General features: G+C 35.7%; 3 protein-coding genes across 14 annotated transcripts in view; 1 reads left to right on the forward strand and 2 right to left on the reverse strand.

The window, feature by feature from the left end:
- The window catches only part of LOC108917841 (ankyrin repeat domain-containing protein 17), a 52,640-nt gene extending 36,112 nt beyond the window's left edge, over positions 1 to 16,528 (reverse strand). For all 12 annotated transcript variants that reach the window (XM_023455208.1, XM_023455220.1, XM_023455202.1 and 9 more), the window contains exon 1: positions 16,203 to 16,528. In XM_023455208.1, coding sequence (XP_023310976.1) covers positions 16,203 to 16,403 — 201 coding nt within the window. In that variant the 5' untranslated portion in view covers positions 16,404 to 16,528. The remainder of the gene's footprint in view (positions 1 to 16,202) is intronic.
- A 260-nt stretch (positions 16,529 to 16,788) lies between these two features.
- Positions 16,789 to 19,927, reverse strand: LOC108917775 (phenylalanine--tRNA ligase beta subunit). The gene is made up of 10 exons (XM_018724525.1): positions 19,770 to 19,927; positions 19,657 to 19,712; positions 19,444 to 19,604; positions 19,056 to 19,395; positions 18,820 to 18,999; positions 18,586 to 18,761; positions 17,782 to 18,070; positions 17,513 to 17,726; positions 17,058 to 17,219; positions 16,789 to 16,998 (listed from the first exon to the last, which is right to left on the reverse strand). The coding sequence occupies exons 1-10, from the start codon at positions 19,825 to 19,827 to the stop codon at positions 16,847 to 16,849; spliced, it is 1,788 nt and encodes a 595-aa protein (XP_018580041.1). The 5' UTR covers positions 19,828 to 19,927; the 3' UTR covers positions 16,789 to 16,846.
- Positions 19,928 to 20,302: 375 nt separating this feature from the next.
- On the forward strand, positions 20,303 to 21,521 carry LOC108917813 (mediator of RNA polymerase II transcription subunit 4). The gene is made up of 3 exons (XM_018724572.1): positions 20,303 to 20,536; positions 20,589 to 21,106; positions 21,156 to 21,521. The coding sequence occupies exons 1-3, from the start codon at positions 20,469 to 20,471 to the stop codon at positions 21,326 to 21,328; spliced, it is 759 nt and encodes a 252-aa protein (XP_018580088.1). The 5' UTR covers positions 20,303 to 20,468; the 3' UTR covers positions 21,329 to 21,521.
- The last annotated feature ends 1,235 nt before the right edge of the window (positions 21,522 to 22,756 follow it).

The following is a 22,756-nucleotide window of genomic DNA, read 5'->3' on the forward strand; positions in this document are numbered from 1 at the left end:
ATTCTCGGTAATATTTTAAAATTGATTGTAACTGGTCATTACTAACTACAGTCACTAAAATTTCGACACAAAGTTAATTAGAGTTTAAAATATTACCGAGAATTATTAATGATTGGCCTATTATAAATTAAAATTGCCTGAATCACACCAAATTCCGCATTGCTGCACTGCACTGCTGGGCAAATTATCAACCACTTGTCATCTGCTGTGATTTATTGCACAGTAGCTCAATGCAACTGTGATCGTTTCCTTTGCCCGCGCTCGCATTCTTCAACTGAGCGTATACATTTCTATCATCTCCACGTTAAGTTCGACCAGACCTGTATATGGGTATGGCTAAATAAATATGGGAACAAGTTTATCAAATATTTCAATGCCGAGTTGTTGCGTCAGCGACCGAAGCTGGTACATACTATCAATCTGTTGGTTCTTCAATTGATATCGGAAAGACTGTACTGTTGACAAATGCACCAAATCAATGCAGTTATGAAAAAAGACCCCGCAAAAACCCTAACATCGTTAAATGACTAGACAAAAAAGTTCCCGCGGAATGACGCCACCGTTTCCATCCCGGACCGGGATGGTTCAACAACCTTGCCATACAATTTTTTTCTCAGCGGCATCACCGATCGCGATCTTACTTTTACATCGGACTACTACCGCATTACAAAATATCTAAAAGGAATAAGGCCAGCCGGCCCAAACACAAACACGAACCGCGGCAGCAAAAATCACGAGATACACGGCGAGAAAGTCCGATTACAGCCGTCAGGGCCTGCTTTGCATTCGCGTGAAACGATAATTTATTGCGAAACGGATCGAGAGCCGAGGTTTTTTCCTCGACGCCGCGACCTTTGCTTTTAAAAAGCCGCCGGTCGTAATTCTAATTGCATTTATTATTAGAAACGCAGATCCGCCGAGGACTCGTCCATTTGAATGAAATCCAATATTAGAAGCGGGACCGTCGCGGCGATTTTGAGCTGTCGATGCGCGCTCCTGGCTTCCGCGTGGCGGCGACGGTTCGATTTTCGCGCACCTGTTCGTGTAAAATTAGCAGCAATAGCCTCATGAATCAGTCGCATGATTCTGAAGTTGCTGGGTTTGCAAAAACGCACTGTTGCAATGATTGCACCAGGTAGAGAGCAGGAGAACTTCCTAGAATAATCGGACGGCGGTTCAAGGCATTCTTTTGTCTCGCTAGAACGAGCTACGCTTTAGTACAGCAATCGCCATTTATAATGATGAGGTAATAATCGTGTTCCACCTAAGAGGGGTTCTTCTGTAACTCTGCAACTGTAAAATTTATTAAAAAAAATGGTTTTAACAAAAGTTGCCTGGAATCATGTGGGCCATGGGGTTTAAAACTTACCGTTTTCGAGATAATCAGTTGTTTTTGAACAAAGTTATGTAGCGCCCACGCAAAATGAAACACCCTATAAAGCTAAAAATATTTTTATTACATGACCCACGTGATTCCAGGCAACATTTATCAAAACCATTTTTTTGTGTATGTACTAGATTTACACAAAAAAATTACGTTTTTCCAAAACTGGAATTTTTACACCTCAATTCTAATAGCGTGAATGCTGACATTTCGAGCAAAATATTTTCTCGGTTTTGGCACTGCAGTGTGTGGTCGCCCTTAAGCCGGCCTTCACGCGCGTATTATCTACACGGCACACTACAACTCGGTCGATATAGAGCGAAAATAGACCGAACCCGGTTCCTGGTCTACCTTTTTTTTTCCTAAGGGATTTTAATTTGAAACGTCCAGAAAAATCTATTTATTTAAAACTTGAACTTTGTCTAATTTTACCTGTGTGCGAGCACACCGAGTTTAAATTTAGAGGAAAGGCATCGGAATCCCTTACTCATTTCTATAAATACGTTAGTCATAAGTTCCGAAAATTCCGATATAAAAAGTTGGCTGGGGGCAGGCGGGAGCTGTGGGAAACGAGGTGCGCGCCTCTTGCAGAATGTGGGCTTTACCAGAACTGGAGAATGGATTCTAGGTAGAGGTCTTTTAATATCTCATGAGCCGTGAAATGCGCGAAAGGCGTGGCGTATCCCCATAATTCTTCGAATAAGCACGTTGTGAAAACATTGACTCGTAACTAGACCATGTGCATCATTACAAGTAGACATGAACTAAGGTGCTCGGGCATCAATAAAGTCAACTGGCGAACGTTCCTTATATATATCTTTATCGTTTAAATTAAAATAATAACGAATATGGCATTTTATTATGATATTTGTAATCGGATCAAAGGCTTGTTTACGCTAGAGCTCGAGAGAGACTGTGAATAATGGGTGTAATGTTTTTAGGACGTAGAATAATTTAGGCGATGGTCGGAATTATGTTTCTGCGCATATGAAGGTCAAAGCTCACAAGATTTTAAAACATCAAAAAAAGACAAGCACAGGGCAGGATCTAGGTCCGATAGTTGCTTAAATAATTTAATTTCACATCGATTTCTATTCCAATCTGTGCAAGTCAGGGCAGTACTCAGGTCCTATTAATCGCAAGTCATAGATGCAAGATGTACCAGGTGTTTCAGAGTTGAAGTGACAAATGTCTAGGGGAGATCATCTGGACCAATTAGATTTGATCAATAATTTTCAGGGGCGTACTCAGCGAGCAAGTCGTTTTTTTTTTTGTAGAAAAGAATATCACCCTCTAGTTTTCTTGAGGTTATTATGTAATATTCAGTTAAATCCACTAAAAATAACATATTTGTGCCTCTTCACTCTTTTTAGTGTCTCGCTTCGTTTTTATTTTATTCTTTTCTACAAAAAAAAAAAAAAAAACGAATTGCTCGGTGGTATAATAATTGTTTCAATAAAACCGTAGAAGTTTCATTCAAATCGGTTAAAACGTTATTTTTAAACTCAATTTAAAAAAAAAATTAACACCCTGTATCTCGGAAACGAAGCACTTGCGGACCCATGTTCGTATGAACTTTTTTTTACATATTTTACTGAGCAGATTCGCCCCTAGGTTTTTGTCAATTTAACTCTGAAGCACCCGGTAGATACTCTCAAGTCCCTTCAACCAATTCAAGGAAAATTTCGATATTCTAGGGAAACTTGCAAATATCTGGAGACATTCCTACACAATCTAGGGAATGCTCTGATTAAAGTTAAATTTATTTTTTTAGAGTTGAAATAAGAAATATAATAAAATTAAAAAGTTTTGATATTTTTTGTTACTTTGTGTATTAAGTACCGTTATTTTATTATCTTTCATGGTGTCTATACATCTGTTGTAAAAATATATGTTTAATTTTAGTTTACCATAAACTCAAGGAGCAAAAAAACTTCAAGGAGCAGAAAAAATTCCAAATTTTTTTAGTGAGTGTTTTTCAACGAATCTTGACGATTTTTTTTTAACTTATAGCTCTTTTCATAAGCTTTCCGAATATGTAATAATATGTAACTATATCAGGCGCGAGCGTCGTATATTTCATTTTGTAACCAAAAAAAAAGACTAAAGACTAAAAAAATAAAAAAATCCAAGTTGCAAATTTGAAATTTAAAAAAAAATGATAAGAGTTCAATGTATTATCATGAAATCTAACGTGAAAAAAATCAGTGCGATTGTGGAAGATGTTCGGGATCGTCCAGACTAATAATTAATTTGTTTATGATGCCATAACTTGTAAACTATTCAACTTACCGATTCCAGATTTCGTGCGAATTATTAGACAGTAATAAGGAATGAGAGGATGCGACGTCAAAACGTTCTGGTAATAATCCAGTTTACAAATGTTTAATTCAAAAGTCATAAATAAACTTCATCTGTTTATAACTTTTGATCTAATCAATATTTTTTGACGCTCGAGGGCTAGTTTGTAGGTCTTTTTAAGACGAAAAAGGAAGTACTTTACTGTTTTCTCGTGGAAATGAACGGAAAAAAGTTATAAGCGAAAAACTTGAATTTACGTAATTTACATAAAAATTATACAATTAACCACCCTGTAAACAGTCTTTCCCCCATTTTTATGACTGTGGAAACTAAAATGTTATTATACATAATATTTAGCACGCGATTTAGCATATATAGTGATAAATTCAGCATGCCGAAACAAAAAGTCGCGAAATGGTCATTTTCCAGCTCTTTTTCCTGGCCAAATGATCATACAGCGAAGAGAAGGTGGGTTTTAGAAACCTGAATCAATCCTCTTCAAGGGCTTTTTGCTATGTTTGAGAGAAAAATCGTTTTTTATTCAGTATTAATTTGAAAAAGCGCAAAAAAATATTTTTTCTGCCGGTTTGGAAAATCCACGACTACTTTGCAAATATTGCGAAAAGCACCAATGTTTGAAAGTTTTATTTTAGCTTAATACATGCCCATGAGGCTTGTAAATTTTGAAATCGATCGGTAGAACCGTTTTCCTTTCCTGAATCATCAGTTTTTATAAAAAATTAAAGAAACAGATTTATTGCTGAACAATTTTTTTTGCGTTGTTTTACTCATAATTTTGCGTTAAATAGGAAATCAAATACCAAATAAAATATCAAATATCGAAAAAAAAATTGTTTTTTTCTTGACATTTCAAATACTCAAACATAACATTGTAAAAAAGGGGACGCAAATAAAAATAGAAAATTTTTGGTCGAAAAATTTAAATTTTCTATTTCTTAAACTTGTACTATGCAATAATAAAAATATTATTTTATTTAGTGTATGATTGCCTCAGAATACCATTTACCCCTTCAATTTGACCACCCTCTATACACCACGCAAGCCCTGTTGGTTGCCTACCCCATTCTTAATAAAAAAAACTTACTTGAGAAAGAACGCTTTTAATTTATAAAATACATAACTCGACCCGTGAGCGCTTCCAACCTAATTATTTGATTTGTTAATACGCGACGTATTAGGGGTCTTGCACAAAGGATTTCCGTTTAATTCTAACAGCCGTCTATGCAGTAATACGTACGTCATACAAATAACGTTTGCCTTTTCATTCATTACCTGGAACAGGATCCGTTTTCGCCCCCTAACTATTTACCCGGCAATGAACTTACGGTATCGATTTCTATTTTTAATCAATCCTTAGTAGAGCCTGTATTGGTCTAGCTCTAGCCCCTTTTAATAATTCATTTTGTCCCCATACAGGTAGACACAATTTTAATTTACTATTTTCAAGTATTCCAGAGATGTGGAGGTTCATGTTGACCTGCCACTTTTGCGGTTTTCAGTCTCGGAAGTAAGTTTAAACCTTTATATAAACACAGTGCAATATATTTGCTCGCTTTTCTCGATCAGCATTTAATTTTAAATACTATAAGTTTAATAGCAATGCATTTAAACATAATTCTCCGATTAGAGCGTTTCCTTTGTGCAAAGCTGGGCAACGATAACGATAATAACACATCCAAATCTAGTTAACGTAGGTGCGAATGCTTTGTCCGGCATTAATTACTATTTTTATAGCGGACCGAAGGTCGAAGCGCCGCTGATTCGGCGTTGGCCCGACCTCTAGACTCTAGACAGATCTCGGGGCGAGCGTCTGCACTCTGCAGCAAAAAGTTGCGTTTCGAAAAGAGCCCCGACGCACAAACACCGACACGGAGCATCCTTGGCAACGTCGACTAATTAGCGAATGTAAATACGGGGAAAAAAAATGGTGTATATGAGTGGTGAAATCGATTTTCGCAAGGCTACACACCGGAGGAGGTAAACTGATATATTGCCAATATTCATATTAAATCGAGTAGGCATGTGGCGGTGTGCGGTGACGATGACTGACACCTTGGTCGGGGGAGAGTGGTGTAACGTCAAGGCTTGCGTAATAGCCACGTATAGTATGTCAGACATGCGAGTTATTGTTAATATTGCGACTTGGGTCACCTAGAAGCTTTTTCCGTTTTTACGTCAAAAAAATTAAGTAAGTTATCCTCGATTTCGTTAAGCACCTGTTCTTCCCTTCGATGACCAACTGATTTAAGTGCGCTTTTTCATTATTCTCGCTGATGTAAATACTAAACGTCGTATGATGCGAAATAACGTCCTTCATCGGACATTTCAGTATTTGTATGTGAACAAAGATCAAGAATTCGATTTTGTCTGAACCAAAATTAAAAACAAACATATGAGGCTTTATATTATAACGAGCGTTCAAATAAAAACGTGGTCGAAGTTGGCTCTGACACATTGGACGCAGGGAGTAGCTTATAGCGACCAACTTAACCTCATTTCTCAGCGAGCTGTATAGCAGCTGTCAGTTTCAATAACGTTAATGACTATATAACTTTATTTTAAAGGATAATCGTGATAACAATAACAAACAATTAAAGGAGCTGCGGAAAATGTCCCCCTCCTTGTTATAACAATAAATTAAAGCAGCTGCTGAAAGTGTCCCCCTCCTTGTTCCAAGCACTTTTCACACCTGTTCTTCAAAGAATTAAAGACATTTTCTAAGATGCTCGGGGTATTGTTAATTTCACGAATCTTGTCTATAAGTCGAGCTTGCAGATGGTTTAAATCAGGAATAGGCAGTTCAATAGTGTTTTTAAGGTAAGGCCACAAAAAGAAATCACACGTCGTAATATCACATGACCTCGGTGGAAATTCATGTTCAGCATTGAGACTTATTAGTCGATTTTGGAAAACTTCCCTCAACATATTCATCGTCTCGCCTGCCGTATGTGCCCTTGCGCCATCTTGTTGAAAGTAAAAGTTTGTAATTTCGTTTTCTTCCAGCTGGTTAACAAAAGGAGCGATAATTTCTTCTCTATACCTTTGCGCAGTAAGAGTACCATTAAAAAAAATAGGTCCATAAATCCTCCTTCGATTGAGAGCACATAATTTTTTGAACGTGTAGAGGGCCCTCGACAAAAAAGTTATCTGGTTTTTCAAAAGACCACATTCTCACATTCTGTGAGTTTACGTAACCACTTAAATGAAACCAGGCTTCATCAGAAAAAAAGGTGATATTATGAAGTTCACCGTAGTTGTTTAAAAACCATTCACAAAATACAGCCCGTCGCGGAAAATCAACTTCATGAAGTTCTTGCTGACAAGTTAAACGATAGGAGAACAAACGCAAATCTTTTTTTAACACTGTGTGGCAGGTACCGACTGATACTCCCACCATTTGTGATAAAACACGTACAGAAGTTCTTGGCGCATTTTCCATTATTTGTTGGACATTTTCTTTTAGTCCGCTTTTTAGGTCGGCCGCTTCCTTCTTTTCTTGTTACACTGCCCGTTTCACGAAAAACATTAACACAACGCTGAACTGCACTTTGAAAAATTTTGTACTCAACAACGCCGGGAAATTGATTTTGAAATTCTATGAAACATTCCTCAATAGAATACTTCCATATTCCATCAATCTTGCGTCCATTTCTAAAGTAGGACTCTATGATAAACACTTTTTGTTCTTGAGAAAACACCATTTTAAACGCTTTTTAAAACGAAAATATTCAAATTGATAGCGGCGATATAGCCCTTTGACAGATGACGTTTAAGTTCATTTGCTATACGCTACGCCCTACGTCCAAATTTTCAGAACCAACTTGACCACGTTTTTATTTGAACGCTCGCTACTTATAGGCCTGGAAATATAGAGTTGGACGCGACTCTTTGTTTCGGAAAGCTGCATTTATCACTATAGATGCTAAATATGTACAATAACATATTAGTTTCCACAGTCATAAAAATGGGAGGAAGATTGTTTACAGGGTGGTTAATTGTATAATTTTTATGTAAATTCACGTTTTTCGCTTATAACTTTTTTTTTCGTCTTCAAGACCTACAAAACTAGCCCTCGAGCGTCAAAAAATATTGATTAGATCAAAAGTTATAAACAGAAGAAGTTTATTTATGAATTTTGAATTAAACTTTTATAAACCGCATTATTATTACCAGAATGTTTTGGCATCGCATCCTCTCATTCCTTATTACTGTCTAATAACTCACACGAAATCTGAAATCGGTAACTTGAATAGTTTACAAGTTATGGCCTTATAAACAAATTAACTAATTATTAGTCTCGACGATCCCGAAGATCTTCCACAATCGCACTGATTTTTTACATGGTAGATTACATAATAATACATTGAAATATATATTTTTTTTAATTTCAAATTTGCAACCTGGATTTTTTTTTTATTTTTTAGCCTTCGTTCTGGTAATAATAACGCAGTTTATAAATGTTTAGCTCAAAAGTCATAAATAAACTTCTTCTGTTTATAACTTTTGATCTAGTCAATATTTTTTGACGCTCGAGGGCTAGTTTTGTAGGTCTTTTGAAGACGAAAAAAAAGTACTTTACTGTTTTCTCGTGGAAATGAACGGAAAAAAGTTATAAGCGAAAAACGTGAATTTACGTAATTTACATAAAAATTATACAATTAACCACCCTGTAAACAATCTTCCCCCCATTTTTATGACTGTGGAAACTAATATATAATATTTAGCATCTATAGTGATAAATTCAGCTTGCGGAAACAAAAAGTCGTGGAATGGTCATTTCCCAGCTTATTTTCCTGGCCTACTAGGCGGTATTGTATCAAAGAACTGTGACGCTTGTACTGTTTCCCGATGCATTAAATGTCGGCCAAGAATTTAAGAAATTCGCAACTCTCCCCGAACTTAACACACTCATTTACCAAATCAGTGGTTTTTTTTTTAAACGCGTCTAATAAATATTAATGCAAATCCCTTCTCTCCGATTATTTTAGGATCGCCCACGTCGCCCCCCTTTTCTTTTTCTAGACGCCGTCTCTTTCTTTTTGAGCTTATTTTTAAAAATCAATAAACACCGGCTAAATGTGACCCACGCAAAGTCGGCGTATAAATACAAAAAGCGAAAAAAAAAGTTTACGGACGCATACCGAGTCTAAATTGCAGTGCGACAGTTATACCTTCGAGCATTTGAAATCGCAAAGGTCTCACGCCTTGATAATCGCTTGTAATATATTCGCTGAATTTGACATGAAAAGGCACGGGTGAAATATCAGATATGTTATACTCACGACTTTATATCGATGCCTGAATACCGTTAAAATAACAGCAATATCAAGCTACGACACTGCTCGTCACCCAAAATTGGCCAGTCACTGTTTTAACATGCCGTTTTAATATTAACAAACAGGTAAAATTGAGCAAATACCTGTCATTCTTTGTAAAAGTAAGTAAATAAATGTCCGGTCACAGAGCAAAACAAAGCAAGATCCCGTGCCTGTGAATTTAACGCCCGATGACTTTAAATTCTCTAAAAACTCTTGTACTGCTCATTTGTTGAATAGTTCTAAGGTGCTTTATTTAAATAATATCGCGAGACATTTCGTTTTGAAAATACGTGGGGCTAACTTCACAAACCCCCCTGGTATATATACATATTGTTTTCTTTGTTTCTAATATTTAATTTAATGTTCAATAGTTTTACAGTGCTTTAAAACTTTCAGCTATAGTTCTGTACCGTCAGAGGTTTGCAAGCAAATACAGAGGTAGTTTCTAAAAAAAACTGAGTTCTGATGAAAATCGCAAACCGCATCGCTCTGGCCCCACTAATTAGGGAAATATCCAATTTAATTAATCAATATAAAGAGTTTTTAGATACTTCAAAAAATGGAGTTTTCATGAAAATAGCAGCAGTTCTGAATTGTGCTCGAATTCTTCTACGATTCCATTAAAATCACTCTAGTTGCTGCAATTATTCAGACATCGAGTTTCTAGGTACTTCAAAAATGGAAGTTCTGTTGAAAATAGCAGCACTTCTGTATTGTACTCCAATAGTTTTACTGTTTGAATCAAACCTCGTGGTTCTACCTGTTATAGTTGAAGAGACATTGAATTTAATTAAGGAGTTTTTGGATATTTCGAAAATGGGAGTTTTGAACATGGCAGAAATTCGAAATAGCAGTGTTCGAATAGTTTTACTATTTTATACGAATAGCGTCGCTCTAGCTGCTCCAGATGAGGAGATATTGAATTTAATTAATTTAAGGAGTTTTTAGACATTTCGAAAAGGGAAGTTCTTATATCGGTTCTGATGAAAATAGCAGTAGTTCTGTATCGTACTCCAATAGTTTTACTATTTAATTCAAACCGCGTTGTTCTAACTGTTATAGTTGAGGTGACATTGAATATAATTAAGGAGTTTTTAGATACTTCGAAAATGGAAGTTCAGATGAAAATAGTAGCAATTCTGTATTGTAATCGAATAGTTTTACTATTTAATTCAATCTGGCTTGTATAACTATTATAGTTGATGAGACAATGAATTTAGATAAGGAATTTTTTGATATTTTGAAAATGGGAGTTTTGATGAAAATAGCAGCAGTTCGAAATAGCAGTGTTCAAATAGTTTTACCATTATATGCAAATAGTATCGCTCTAACTGCTCCAGTTGAGGAGATATTAAATGTAATTTAAGGAGTTTTTAAACATTTCGAAAAGGGAAGTTCTGATATCGGTTCTGATGAAAATGACAGCAGTTCTGTATTGTACTCCAATAGTTTTACTGTTTAAGTCAAACCGCGTTGGTCTAGCAGCTGAAGAGACATTGAATATAATTAAGGAGTTTTTGGATACTTCGAAAATAGGAGTTCAAATGAAAATAGCAGCAGTTCTGTATTGTAATCGAATAGTTTTACTATTTAATTCAATCTGCGTTGTGTAACTATTATAGTTGAAGAGCCATTGAATTTAGATTAAGAATTTTTTTGATATTTCGAAAAAGGGAGTTTTGATGAAAATAGCAGCAGTTCGAAATAGCAGTGTTAGAATGGTTTTACTATTTTATGCCAATAGCGTCGCTCTAGCTGCTCCAGTTAAGATATTGAATGTAATTAATTTAAGGAGTTTTTAGACATTTCGAAAAGGGAAGTTCTTATATCGGTTGAAATTTCTAAACAGGGATTTCCAGTGAAAACACCAGCACCAGAACTCCCTTTTTCGAAACTCCGGAACAGTTTAAATTAATTAAATCCGGTATCTCCGCAACTAGCGCAGCTATATTCACCAGAACTCCTTTTTTCGAGATTGCAATAACTGCAAAGTGCAATAAATTCGATATCTACCTAATTATAGGAGTTGGGGCGATGCCGTTTGCATAAAGCATTGAATTTTCATCAGAACTCAAATTTTTTAGAAAATATTCTTTTGTTTTCAAACCTCTTATGGTACAGTACTGTAGCTGAAAGCTATAAAGCACTGTAGAACTGTTAAAATTCATTAAATAACAAAAAACATTACAAATAACATGAAGGGAGGGGGGGGAGGGGGCTTATATTTTACGTATCATACAACTATTTTTTAATAAATGAGAGCTATTAAAAATGTTTAGACAACGTGATCATTGCGAGGTCAACTTCACAATCACAAAATTCAGTTAATTTTCAGGCTAATTTTTATTTCCTTGTAAAAAAAAAATAAAATAACATTCACTCACGCATCATACGTACGCAGGGCATTTAGAATTAAGGCGTTACAAACTTTTACGGTAAAACGAGACGTAATAAATATGCATAAGAATGCAAAATATCATAAACCTAGATACGAGATCTACATAAACTAGGTCCTATGCCGGTGGGTGGTGGGCGACGCCGGCATCGACTACTGGCTTATTTTCACACCGGAGACTGATGACCGCCGATCCGATGGCACACCCATGTTGATGTTTACCTTCTCCGTAGCTAGTGCTCGATAGCGTTTAAGCTTAGCTTCCAAGGAGACACTTTAACCGCGTTATGTCACAGGCAATCCCATTCCTCGTATTACAACACCAAAATATATCGGGGTGGATGAAAAGAGTGGGACTAGAAGTTTTACGAACAAAAAAAAAGACAAAGGTAGCGCCCATCAATAAACAACTACCTGGGTAGTTTGTTATTCAACAATAGGAAATGTTGATGGAAGAATTGTCTCTAGGAAATAGTATTTGTGTAGACTTTTGATGACAGTTTTCGAAAAAGTCCATTTAAAGTGTCAAAAAAATTCCCAATGCCCTTTTATAATTTAATTTGTGCCCTGATATCTGCAAATTCAATCGACGATCCGAGATACCAAATATAACACGACATCTATTCCGATTTTTGTTATTTTTCAGTCAACAAAAGCCTCAAGGGCTGCTATTATCCCACCGTGTTTGGAAATCAGGCGCGATTGCTCGCCACCTCAGAATAATATCTCTATTTGTTCGGCGCGTTCGCTAGTTAAACAGCGCCAGATGTTTGTTTATACGAATTTTTCCCTTTCGACAACTGGAATAAACAACTATTCTCTTACCGGTAATTAGTGCTTTGGTGTTTGCACGGTACTCAACTTGAAAGCCGATAAACGTAGAAAAAACACTATTCAAAACAAAGGCGAAAATGTTTTACTTGTACACCCAATTAAAATGCCTCTTTACATTAACTGCCGATACTTTCTTCGAAAGGGCATTATCACAATTTTTTTTTTTTTTAAGTAAAGAATCGTACATATACTGCGTATGAAGTGGTGAACCATTGATGGCGTGTTGTATTCTGAATAACAGTCGACAGGTGGCGTAGGTATTGTATTCCTGTTAACAACGTCTGTTTTGTAATTTGAGGATCTCAAAATTATGACATAATACGTAAAAACCTACAAAATAAAATACTGTCAAGGTCGAAAGGTTATCAAAATTGTAATATTGTGTCTTGAATGGGTAGTAAGAATATCAAAAGGTCAATCACTGTTTTAATGGTATTCAGTTTTAGTAATTTTTGTTTATCTGAAAATATAGATAATGTTAGGCATAATAATAAAGTTAGGTATATTATTTAATTGAACTTGAAGTTGTCGGAAGGCGGAAAGAGCTATTGGACATTTGTCTTTGGGTACAGCACTAGCAAATGTCGTTAAAGTTAAACTGGTTGGAAAACAGTCGGAAAATGTATGTAAAGCTTCTTAAAATAGAGAAACTGTTATATTTTGAGATGTATACATCCTCAAACTTTATTATTTTTTATGTCGACTACCCTGATTCAACTTTATTATTAACTATACTCATAATGTTACTTTATAACCTATAATAACATAAAAAAGAAGTATACAAAAGAACCCGCTGACACAAAACTCTTGAAAAAAAAAACAGAAGTCGCATTTCCTCCAGAAGTATTTTTTTTGTTCTATGCATGCTACCTTGGGCGGATATCAAAGACAGAGCAAAGAAAACGTCGGATCGATTTAGTTTTATGAGATCTTTTTATGAAAGCTCCGGATAAATGTCAAATACAATTATAATGATCATCAAAGAAGAAATTGAATCAGACCGTTCTGTATTAAGTGACTTCTCAATATTATAAATGAAAATTAAATTTCACGAACATTTCAAATTATCTCGGTTACCTACAATACGTATATGAGGCGGGTATAGGTTACAAAATATTTAGAATGTTGTTGGCGAACAAGACAATACAAACTTCTTCGACTAACAACAATTACGTGTAAAATTTCGCAAACAAATACAGAGCAAATCTTAAATGTAAATATTTAAACTTATATTTAAAAATATTTACGGATAAACGCAATTGTTGACGTTTTCGTCGATCTGTTATTTTCGCGGACGGTGTTTGTCGTTAGTATTTTCAAGTGCAATCAATATTTTCAATGAACCAGAAGTGTGTTCAAGTGAAATATGTATTTTCTGTGCAAAGTGCACACGCAGCAAAAACTATACGCGATTTGGTACGAACATCAAAAAAATATTCCAAATGAGTGTAAGTTGATAAATACGGTGAAAAAACCAAGGGATTGTGAAGTCAGTGGCTCTTAACAAGTTTTCTATTAAAAAATCATGCATATTTATTTTAAATTTGACTTTTTCATAGTAATTTTCCGCAAAAAAATATTAGTTACATGTTTCACACAATAAAGTACACCCTGTACGTTGCTTCTTGAAGCAATAATGAAGGAACAAAATATTTTTACAATTTTAATATGCAAACAATACACTGTTCAACTAGCGTTTTTTTTTTTTTGACTAAAAAGGAATTTGATATCGATTCTTTTTTTAATCTCGACCGCTAATTAAAATAATAGGTTCGAAATAACTGTACACGTGCAACAGCAATTTTTAATGACCCGCATAGCAATACTTTGGCACCGATATCCAAAAAACACGTATATGTATTGAGGTTACGATAAATACTGTACGAATATTTTTATATTTTTTTGTAAGAGATTTCGTTGAATTTGGAATCACAATACTGTATAAAAAGTTAGGTATTAGTATAATAACTAACTAATTATACCATAATAGCTAACCCAAAAAAAAAACAAACCCATATTCCATAAACCTAGAAACACAACAACTTACACAAATATTTGTAAGAATATCGTAAAAAACTAGTAAAACAAAGGTATCAAGAAGGCAATGTATGCTCAACGTAATAAATAAATTGTTTTCTATTTCTCAATTACAAACAAATGTTTTTGACCAACTATTTCCCAGTATTTATTAATTAATAGCACAAATTATTATTTTTATCAACCAGCATTCAAAGATTTTATATCTTGTTTTCAAATAAAATGATTATCACCTGCTTTCAAGGCATTCGATTGTGCATAACAAATTCCGTTTCACATAGTTTTGTCATGCAACATATTTTTTAAATAAATGTTATTCTAAACTGCAATATGTCGAAATAAAACAACATGTTTATCATATGTGAACTTTTTCTGTAATTTTTTATCCAATACGCAGTTCAATTACGGCAGGCTAATTTTGGGACAGCCTTTATATCTAATTGCAACAATACAAGGTTTCGTGAATGGATTATACACAGAAAGATCGCGATCTTGGAAATTGCACATAAATAATAACTCCGTCACGACTATTTAAATAAATATGGTATCATCCTCCGCTTTTTACCAAACTTTTGCGGGCGGTGGGCGCAGTTACCCGAAAAACTTTCGGAAAAATGGGCGTTAACCTCGGGGGGAAAGAAAGTCCGGCTCATCCTTAAACCAACCTGGCGGCGGCGGCGGGGCAGATCCCCAAAAAACCGGAGAACGTAGGCAGCTAATCGTCACTCGCTTGTTTCTAAACGGGTGAACAATAAAAAATTCCGGTACATCCGCGACTGGCGTGCACCGAAACCAGTCTTTTGTCTCTTGTAGGTTACCACCGAGGTTAACATTGAGCGGTGCCGCCGACAGCTGTTAGCCATTGCACTAGCCAAGTTATTATTCAAATAGATTTTGCTTGGGTGATTCCGATGTGCCACAAACGAATTCTCGCCGACAACCAAAGTAGAACTGAAATCATCAACTGTAAACAATAGTGAAAGTTGGTTGTTGCTAAACGTCATTCTTCAGAGAGGAAAAAATGGCAGGCACGGGAGACGTCCCGAAAAAAATGCGAGCTGCCGCAGAACGGAGCCTCCTCCGAAAATCGATGGAGTAATTTTGATTTTGAACGGGCGATTTCGCGAAAATGAACGCTTAAAAATCTATAGTGTTCATCAAACCGGTTCCTGTTTCGATAATAAAGGCATCAGGTAGTGTCTATCGGTAAAATCTTGTCGTAAATTAGTATTTATGACAGATTTTCGCGTTGTTTACAACAAAATAATTGATTCCGACCTGGGTGACTGTTTTTGCCGATTGACCAAATGACGTTAAAAAAGTATCTATCTAGATATTCATCAGTCACGATATCCCTTTGTGCTGGTAGCAACTCAATCCACGATTTTACAAAAAAAAATGAACATTTAATGATTGTATTAAGAACAGCACCGCTGCCTAGCACTAGGAATCTGAACTTTGCCACTTTTCGCAGTAATTATACTTGCAAATCCTGAGAAAATAATATTAATACGCAGGTACGGTGATTGTTGTTTTTTTCGTTGATCAGATGAGGGTTTCATTGAAAAATATAAAAGAATAAGTTGACGTGTCGTGGTTGACTAAGATTTTTAATGACGGGTCCCGGCCACTCATTAGGAAAAACATCCTCGCACTACACTTACCAGTCCAATTGGATTCTTGGGGCGCAGTTTTTCCGATACTTATATAACAGGAGCTACGCACAATGAACGTTGTATTTCGCTAAATTTAGTGCAAAATAACGTAAAATTCGATATTCTAGGGCGAGTAATGTACTGCACAAAAATTACTGCCACAAGATGTCTCTCGACTGTAAGTTCATTGATACTTGGACCTCGAGGCAAAATCTGATAGAAAACAAGAGACGACTGTTTAAAAAACAAAATCCTACCTCTGAGACACTGTCTTCTTCACTTTCCGATGTTTCTGACATATATCTGCGATGTTCTGAGTACGTTTCCGTTTCGGATTTTGCAGGACTCGAATTGGACGTCGATTGGGGAGTAGACGATGTGTTCCCTATATCGTGGTGAACATTCACTTTATCTATTTTCGGATTATCTGTTGAGGATTCTTGCGGAACATTCTGCATGTTGGCATTTCAATGAAACTATAAACGTTAAAACAGTCTCGGTTTTCGAACAATGTTCACTTTACACGCACTATTCCAAGCACATTCGTTCACATAAAATACATCGCGGTCGCCATTTTACACTATGGCCGACACAAAAATCACCGTTCCGTATTTCGGATACGGGCGCCCTCGCGACATCTACACCAAGTATGTCAAAACGCATACGACAGCTCTAGAACATTGGTCCATCTAGAAACCTTTGAAATCTACCCACCTAGTGTAACTAGTAATACACAGGTGGCGCCAGCGGTCAAGCAATTTGAAATAAGCAACCCTAAATACACATCAGCGAATAGAGGGTTGAGGGAAAGTTCAATTCTAAATCAATAAAAGAAAATTCCTTCATTATAATTTATTCATTGTTGTTGGAAAAAAACAGTTCTTGGGAATTTATTCAACGACTAAACGAATGGTTGTATGTTAATTTCCATTGCCGAACAAGGATTGGTTAATTCAAATTTCGACAAAACGTCCGGGTGTAGAACTCCAATTTTCCCGATAGGTTTTCCGTTGCAGATTATCTCTGCACACCTACCAGGGAAATACGTTGGATCTAAAAGTGATTATTTATTTAGATATAATTATTTTCTATTATTATCGCATTGTACGCACCGTTTGCCGCTTTTAGATAATAACCGACAGAATTTTTGGTAGGAGACCACGGTACCTCAAACAAAAGCATAATTTTATCAAGAAGGCCGTGCACTATCTCGAACCCAGCATTTCTGTTGCAGTTTACCGCGCAAATTCGCCTCTCATTCCTCGCTCCCACTTCTGTATGAAAAAAATTGATGTAACTCGCATCAAAGTTAACTCATTTTAAAAAAATGTCCTTGAAAACAAAAAAAGTTCAGTCCCGAAAAAGAAAAATATTTTCTGGGTTTGTACGTAAATAAAAGCACACCCTGTACATTTTCTTACCAGTTACGATGTTAAAACAGAAATTTGTATCGATTTTGGCATGTACAGGACACCCAGAGAAAATTTTTCCCTGGATTAAGAAAAACATCATTTGCTTTATTGAAAAACGATTAACAAAGCTGGAAAAAAAATTACTTCGTTGTTACCTGCTTCCGCGTCTTTCAGGACGACATCGGAGACTTCGAATATCTTCATCGGCAGTGGCATTTTTTTGTTGGCCGCGATCGTCTTCAATATTCCCGGCAGCAAAGTGGTACGGCACACTTGGAATTCCAAATTTTTCGGGTTTGAAATGTGAACGGCGGGAACTTCGTCGATAGACTCGATACGTAATTTCATAGAAACGTCGTCTTTGGAACACTAAAACCCACAAAAAAGTTTCATTATCCCGATTTTCGCCTTCTTCGCCACTTACTAAGGTGAACGTCAAGGCTTCCGTAAATCCAGCCTCGGCGATGGGGCTTCTAAGCAAATCGGACAATTTGTTAACGGGGAACTGCTGACCGATGGTGTTCGTTTTGGGTAGCGTCCGTCTGATGTTGTTATAACCGTAAGCGATAGCGACATCTTCGTATATATCGCAAGGGTGGATGACGTCGTGTCTCGTTGGCGGAATGGTAACTTTTATATCGTCTCCGTTAGACGTGATCTCCGACTTAAGGCACATTTTCGTTAAGAGCTCAGCCACGCCTTCCGGCGATTCACTGAGAGAAAATTAATCTTAATATGCCGATGTCAAACATGTCAAAACAAGTAATTGCAGTCGCGTTGCCCTTTGAATAAATTTAAGATGTGCTCAAGGTCTAGAATTCAGAATTATTTCTCTTTTTGTTATAATATAAAATAAAGTACTTGAGAATTTACTTATTTTAAATATTCGCATTCGCTTCGCTTTTATTTTTAATGCAACTAAACGATCTCAGAGGACACCAAGGGACACCTGTCTGGGCAAGAGCAGTGTGAAAAAGGACAGGCAAATGATGTGTCAGCAATATACAAATGAGTTGGAAAAGTGAAACTTATCCAAGAGAAAACCACAGGAACGGTAAAAGTTAACAAATGGTTGTCTCGGTCTGATCTTTTGCCCTTATCGCATTGTTTAGTTTTTTTCTGAACCAGATTAATAAGAATTAATAGCAATATTATATTTTCTTCAATTTTTCTTATCCCTTAACAAATTTATCAGTTTGAGGAGTATAACTACTATTTTTTTACTTACTTTATTCCAATTTTTCTATTTACTTTCCTGACGGAAACGATTTCCGTTCTGTATTGTAATTCGGGGTACAAAACCGAAGTGCCACTCGGATTAATGACTTCGCAGTACTCCACCGTGTATCTGTTGGAACAATACTGACTGAACGTACAAACCAACGTATCAAGTACTATTTTAGCCTAAAAGATGAAAAAAGCGTCACCGTTGTGCGGACAACTTCAAAAAATAAATTAGTACCTTTGTCAAATCAGTCGCGGTGCATTCTATAAACACATTTGTGGTATTGAGAGTTATACGGCTGTGATTGCCGTTGATAATAGGAGGTAAAGAAAGGACCACCCCATTGCTGTCCGTTATGACGGGATAAACGGGACTGTCTTTAATAATATGTAAATATTGCTTCAGTTGAGCGTGTGTCTAAAATCAAAGACAAGTTTCATGATAACGTTATTTCGATAATTAAATAAATTTACCGAGTAAAATGTCATCAGTTCTTCAGCAGTGTACTCTTTATCTTGATTAAGAGGAACGAATTTTATATCTTTTGGCGGTTTAGCATCGTAAATGAAAGGACCTTTGATAGTGTCATAATCGTGGGTCCCTATCGCAACCAACGACCGTTTCCGGCAAATATTCTGATGTAATTTGTCCTGTAAATCTATGAAACTATTATAAGTGTCCGGATTGAAGTGTAAGTTTCGTAAAATAGCGGCTACAGCGAAAGGACGAATTTTCGCGGTATCGGGTTTTATAATAAGTTTCTGTAGGTCTCCCTCGGATGGCTTGACAGCTTTAAAAACGGGATGAGGAACTCTAAAAACGGATGTATCATTTTCGCTCTTACTTATTCAAAGTACGCACCTTCCTTGAAATATTAGTAGACCTAATACTAAGCCTTCAAGGCACAACAAATCGTAACGGTTTGCTGGTATATCAATTCGGTAAATTACATCCTCTGACGCCCCTGAAGACAACTGCGAGTCCTCTCCTTGTTCTTTTACTATCATTTGCTTTTCGGTGGTCTATAAAAAAACTATTCAAAAAGAATTGGTTAAATTCAATTAACTTACACACCACTTCGTCTAGCTCTAAACCGAATTCGAAGCATAATTTCTGAAACTCCTCGTCGGCTACAATTTAAACCAAATTGAAAAATCTAAGGATAGTGCAATATTTGCAGGACTTACTATATGTTTTTCCTAAACATTGGAATAATAAATCACGTTTAACGCCAACAGTGGGCATGTTTCTTTTTATACTATAACCTTTGTAAATAATTAAATAAATTATAATACTTGCTATCTTTATATTAAAAAATATGCCGAATTGAGAATCTAACCTAAAAACTAAATTTTCCACGTTTAAATAGTCTGTTACGTTGGCCACACTGATTGTGTAAAATATCAGCTGTGGGCAATTTTTCATGAACAAACAAATTAACTGAATATATTAATTTGGAATAACAGTAACTGTGTAACACTCACAGACTTCTAAGTATTAGAAGTCTGTGGTAACACTGAACCATATTTAAATTTTGTTGGTGATTATTAGTAAAAACTACTAGAAACCTTGATTTAGGGGTTCCAATCCAATGAAATCGTAGCAAGTTATGACTTCATAGCAGTTATTAACCAGAAATATTAGGATAGGAACGAAAAATTGCATATAATTGTTTTTGACATTCGTAATCAAATTCCTGACATTTGGCATTTGACTTGATTTGACATAGTTCATGGTTCATGTTGGTTTATGTTTTTGTCGTTTTAGGTGTTCTGGTTTTTTTTCTGTGTTTATTAATGTCATGTACATTTAGTCTGAGAAGAAAATTTCAACGTTAAGTGAAATAAAAAAGAAAGGAAATATATGAATCGAATTTTAGGAACAAAATGTCTTCACAATTAAGCACGAAAGAAAAGTTGTTATATATCATCGATGATATAGAATTGATCTCTAAGTGAGTACTTTAACTTCCATTTATTTCTTTCTTTATACGATTTAGTTCACAGGGAAATTATAGAAAACGCCATAGCCCCAAAGAGCTCGAAACTATCAGGCCCGGAATATGCCCAATTGACAGATCTACTTGTCGCAAAGGACAACGAACTCAATGAAACTTTGAAACTGGCTGCCGAACAAGCCCAAATAAACAAAAAACTGGACGTTCTTAAAGCTGAAGTAGAACGACAGGACCAAGACATCAATCACTTACAAAAGCAGTTGAAAGAAGCAGAACAAATATTATCCACTGCGATCTACCAAGCCAACCAGAAACTTCAGTCGATCGCTAGGGCCAATCGAAGACCTGTCTCGTCGGAAGAACTCATAAAATTCGCACACAGAATAAGTGCTTCCAACGCCATTTGTGCTCCTTTGACTTGGCAGCAAGGGGATCCCCGCAGACCCTATCCCACAGACATCGAAATGCGGTTAGGTTTGCTAGGCAGAATGAGCGACCCGATTAACGGACATTTGTTGGCGCAGCAGAACAGCATGTCGGATTTGCACAGGCCGGGACATCCTGGAGGTGAGTTAGAGATAATCTACTGGAAGTTATTTATAAATGTTAATTTCAGAAATCCCAGCTTCACAACAAAATCAATTCGCGTGGCACCCGTCTGGAGAAATGCACATCAGCGTCGGTCAGGGTACCGTACCGATGGATACCCGCAATCATAAGCAAGAAAACGATGACGTGGAAGCGATGTCGACTGATTCCAGCAGCAGTTCTTCTAGCGATTCTCAATAACAGTACAAGTATATTTATTTTTAAGTGTTTCATTGTGTTTTTTTTATATTTGTTGTGAAATATTAAGGAAATAGGAATATTTGACTCTTGAATTCCTTTACTGTGATAGCTATTATTGTTTGGACGCATTTTTTTGTAGAATTTTTTGCATTTGTCAATATGTGTATCAGGAAATATAGTTTACATGCTGAAATATGTGTTTTACTTACAAAGAAAAAAAATGAATAATAAATTGATATTATGATACTCGAAATATCTAAATTGTTTGTTTTAAGATAAATGAGAAATTATAAAACTGTTTTTAGTGGTTCATGTAACCCACGGAACTTAGCCCGAGCACAACAAGGGTAGATTGTGGAAGTGCAATGAAAGTCTATAACTAGTGATGACTACGAAACTATCATACTTTAAATATTACTGATTTTAATTGGGTACATCTGCCGCACAAAATGAATTTTTTTAAATAAATATCGGCACTGAAATGGTCAGACAAGAGGCTAGTTTTGCCTAAATGGAAGTATCTCGTACTTAGGAAGTAGATAAAGTAAAAGCACAAAATAATAATAATAATAAAAAGAGATAACTCTCCTCGATTACATAATAAGAGCTACAACGCATGACATTAATTTTTGATAACTTTTTTTGCATTTTCAAAACCCAGATTGAGTCAAATGGAAAATGAAAACTTTTTTGTGCCTTATGAAAAAAACAAATTTATAAATTAAACTTTCACTGATTTTATAGGCTAAGAGGTTAAAAAAGTTATCAGAAATAAATAATTATAGACAATATAGTAACAATGCATTGCAAAAATTATCAAACTGGAAAATATGTACAAACATTTAAATTTATGAATTGCAAAATGTAACTCTACAACTAATAATTCGACATTGCTGTAAAATTGGTTGCATATCCTGCATATTATTATTGAATGAATGTCGCTCTTACTTATTTTGGAAAAGGAAATTGTCTGAAATTAGTTTTTATTCATTTACAAACTTGGATATTTATTTTTAATATGTCCAATATGTATATTGATTCGGAATTGCACACGTCAAATTTTACCTGGCGACAGACCATCTCAAAATAAGATATAGAACACCTAACACTATCTCCTAGCGTCTGTTTAGAAATGAAAGAGAGTAATAAAAGCTTATTATGTATGCAAATCGTAAATAAATGTAGTACTGGTGCTTATATTCAATATTTTTATATTATGTATTATCGGTATAGATGAGGTGTACTTTTAAAAAAACTTTGTGTGACCGGGTTGTACTAAATTGTAGCAGGTAGCTAAAATTTAATCCCCGACAATCCGTCTTTGTCTATGCCGCTTCAATTTCTCGGTCCATTTCTCTTATAAGTAAACAATATAAAAACAGCATTTCAAAACATGAGGCTACTTTAAGCATCATAACCGGGTTAAGA

Source organism: Anoplophora glabripennis, unplaced genomic scaffold (assembly GCF_000390285.2).
Source record: "Anoplophora glabripennis isolate ALB-LARVAE unplaced genomic scaffold, Agla_2.0 scaffold17, whole genome shotgun sequence".
NCBI lineage: Eukaryota > Metazoa > Arthropoda > Insecta > Coleoptera > Cerambycidae > Anoplophora > Anoplophora glabripennis.

What these genes read in the sequence shown, in the direction of transcription:
- LOC108917813 (XM_018724572.1), top strand. Translation starts at nt 20,469, where the DNA reads ATGTCTTCACAATTAAGCACGAAAGAAAAGTTGTTATATATCATCGAT. An exon ending in GATATAGAATTGATCTCTAA is followed by an intron (nt 20,537 to 20,588) that starts GTGAGTACTTTA and finishes TTTAGTTCACAG; the next exon opens with GGAAATTATAGAAAACGCCA. An exon ending in CAGGCCGGGACATCCTGGAG is followed by an intron (nt 21,107 to 21,155) that starts GTGAGTTAGAGA and finishes TGTTAATTTCAG; the next exon opens with AAATCCCAGCTTCACAACAA.
- LOC108917775 (XM_018724525.1), bottom strand. Translation starts at nt 19,827, where the DNA reads ATGCCCACTGTTGGCGTTAAACGTGATTTATTATTCCAATGTTTAGGA. An exon ending in CTACTAATATTTCAAGGAAG is followed by an intron (nt 19,396 to 19,443) that starts GTGCGTACTTTG and finishes ATCCGTTTTTAG; the next exon opens with AGTTCCTCATCCCGTTTTTA. An exon ending in AACTGATGACATTTTACTCG is followed by an intron (nt 19,000 to 19,055) that starts GTAAATTTATTT and finishes CTTTGATTTTAG; the next exon opens with ACACACGCTCAACTGAAGCA.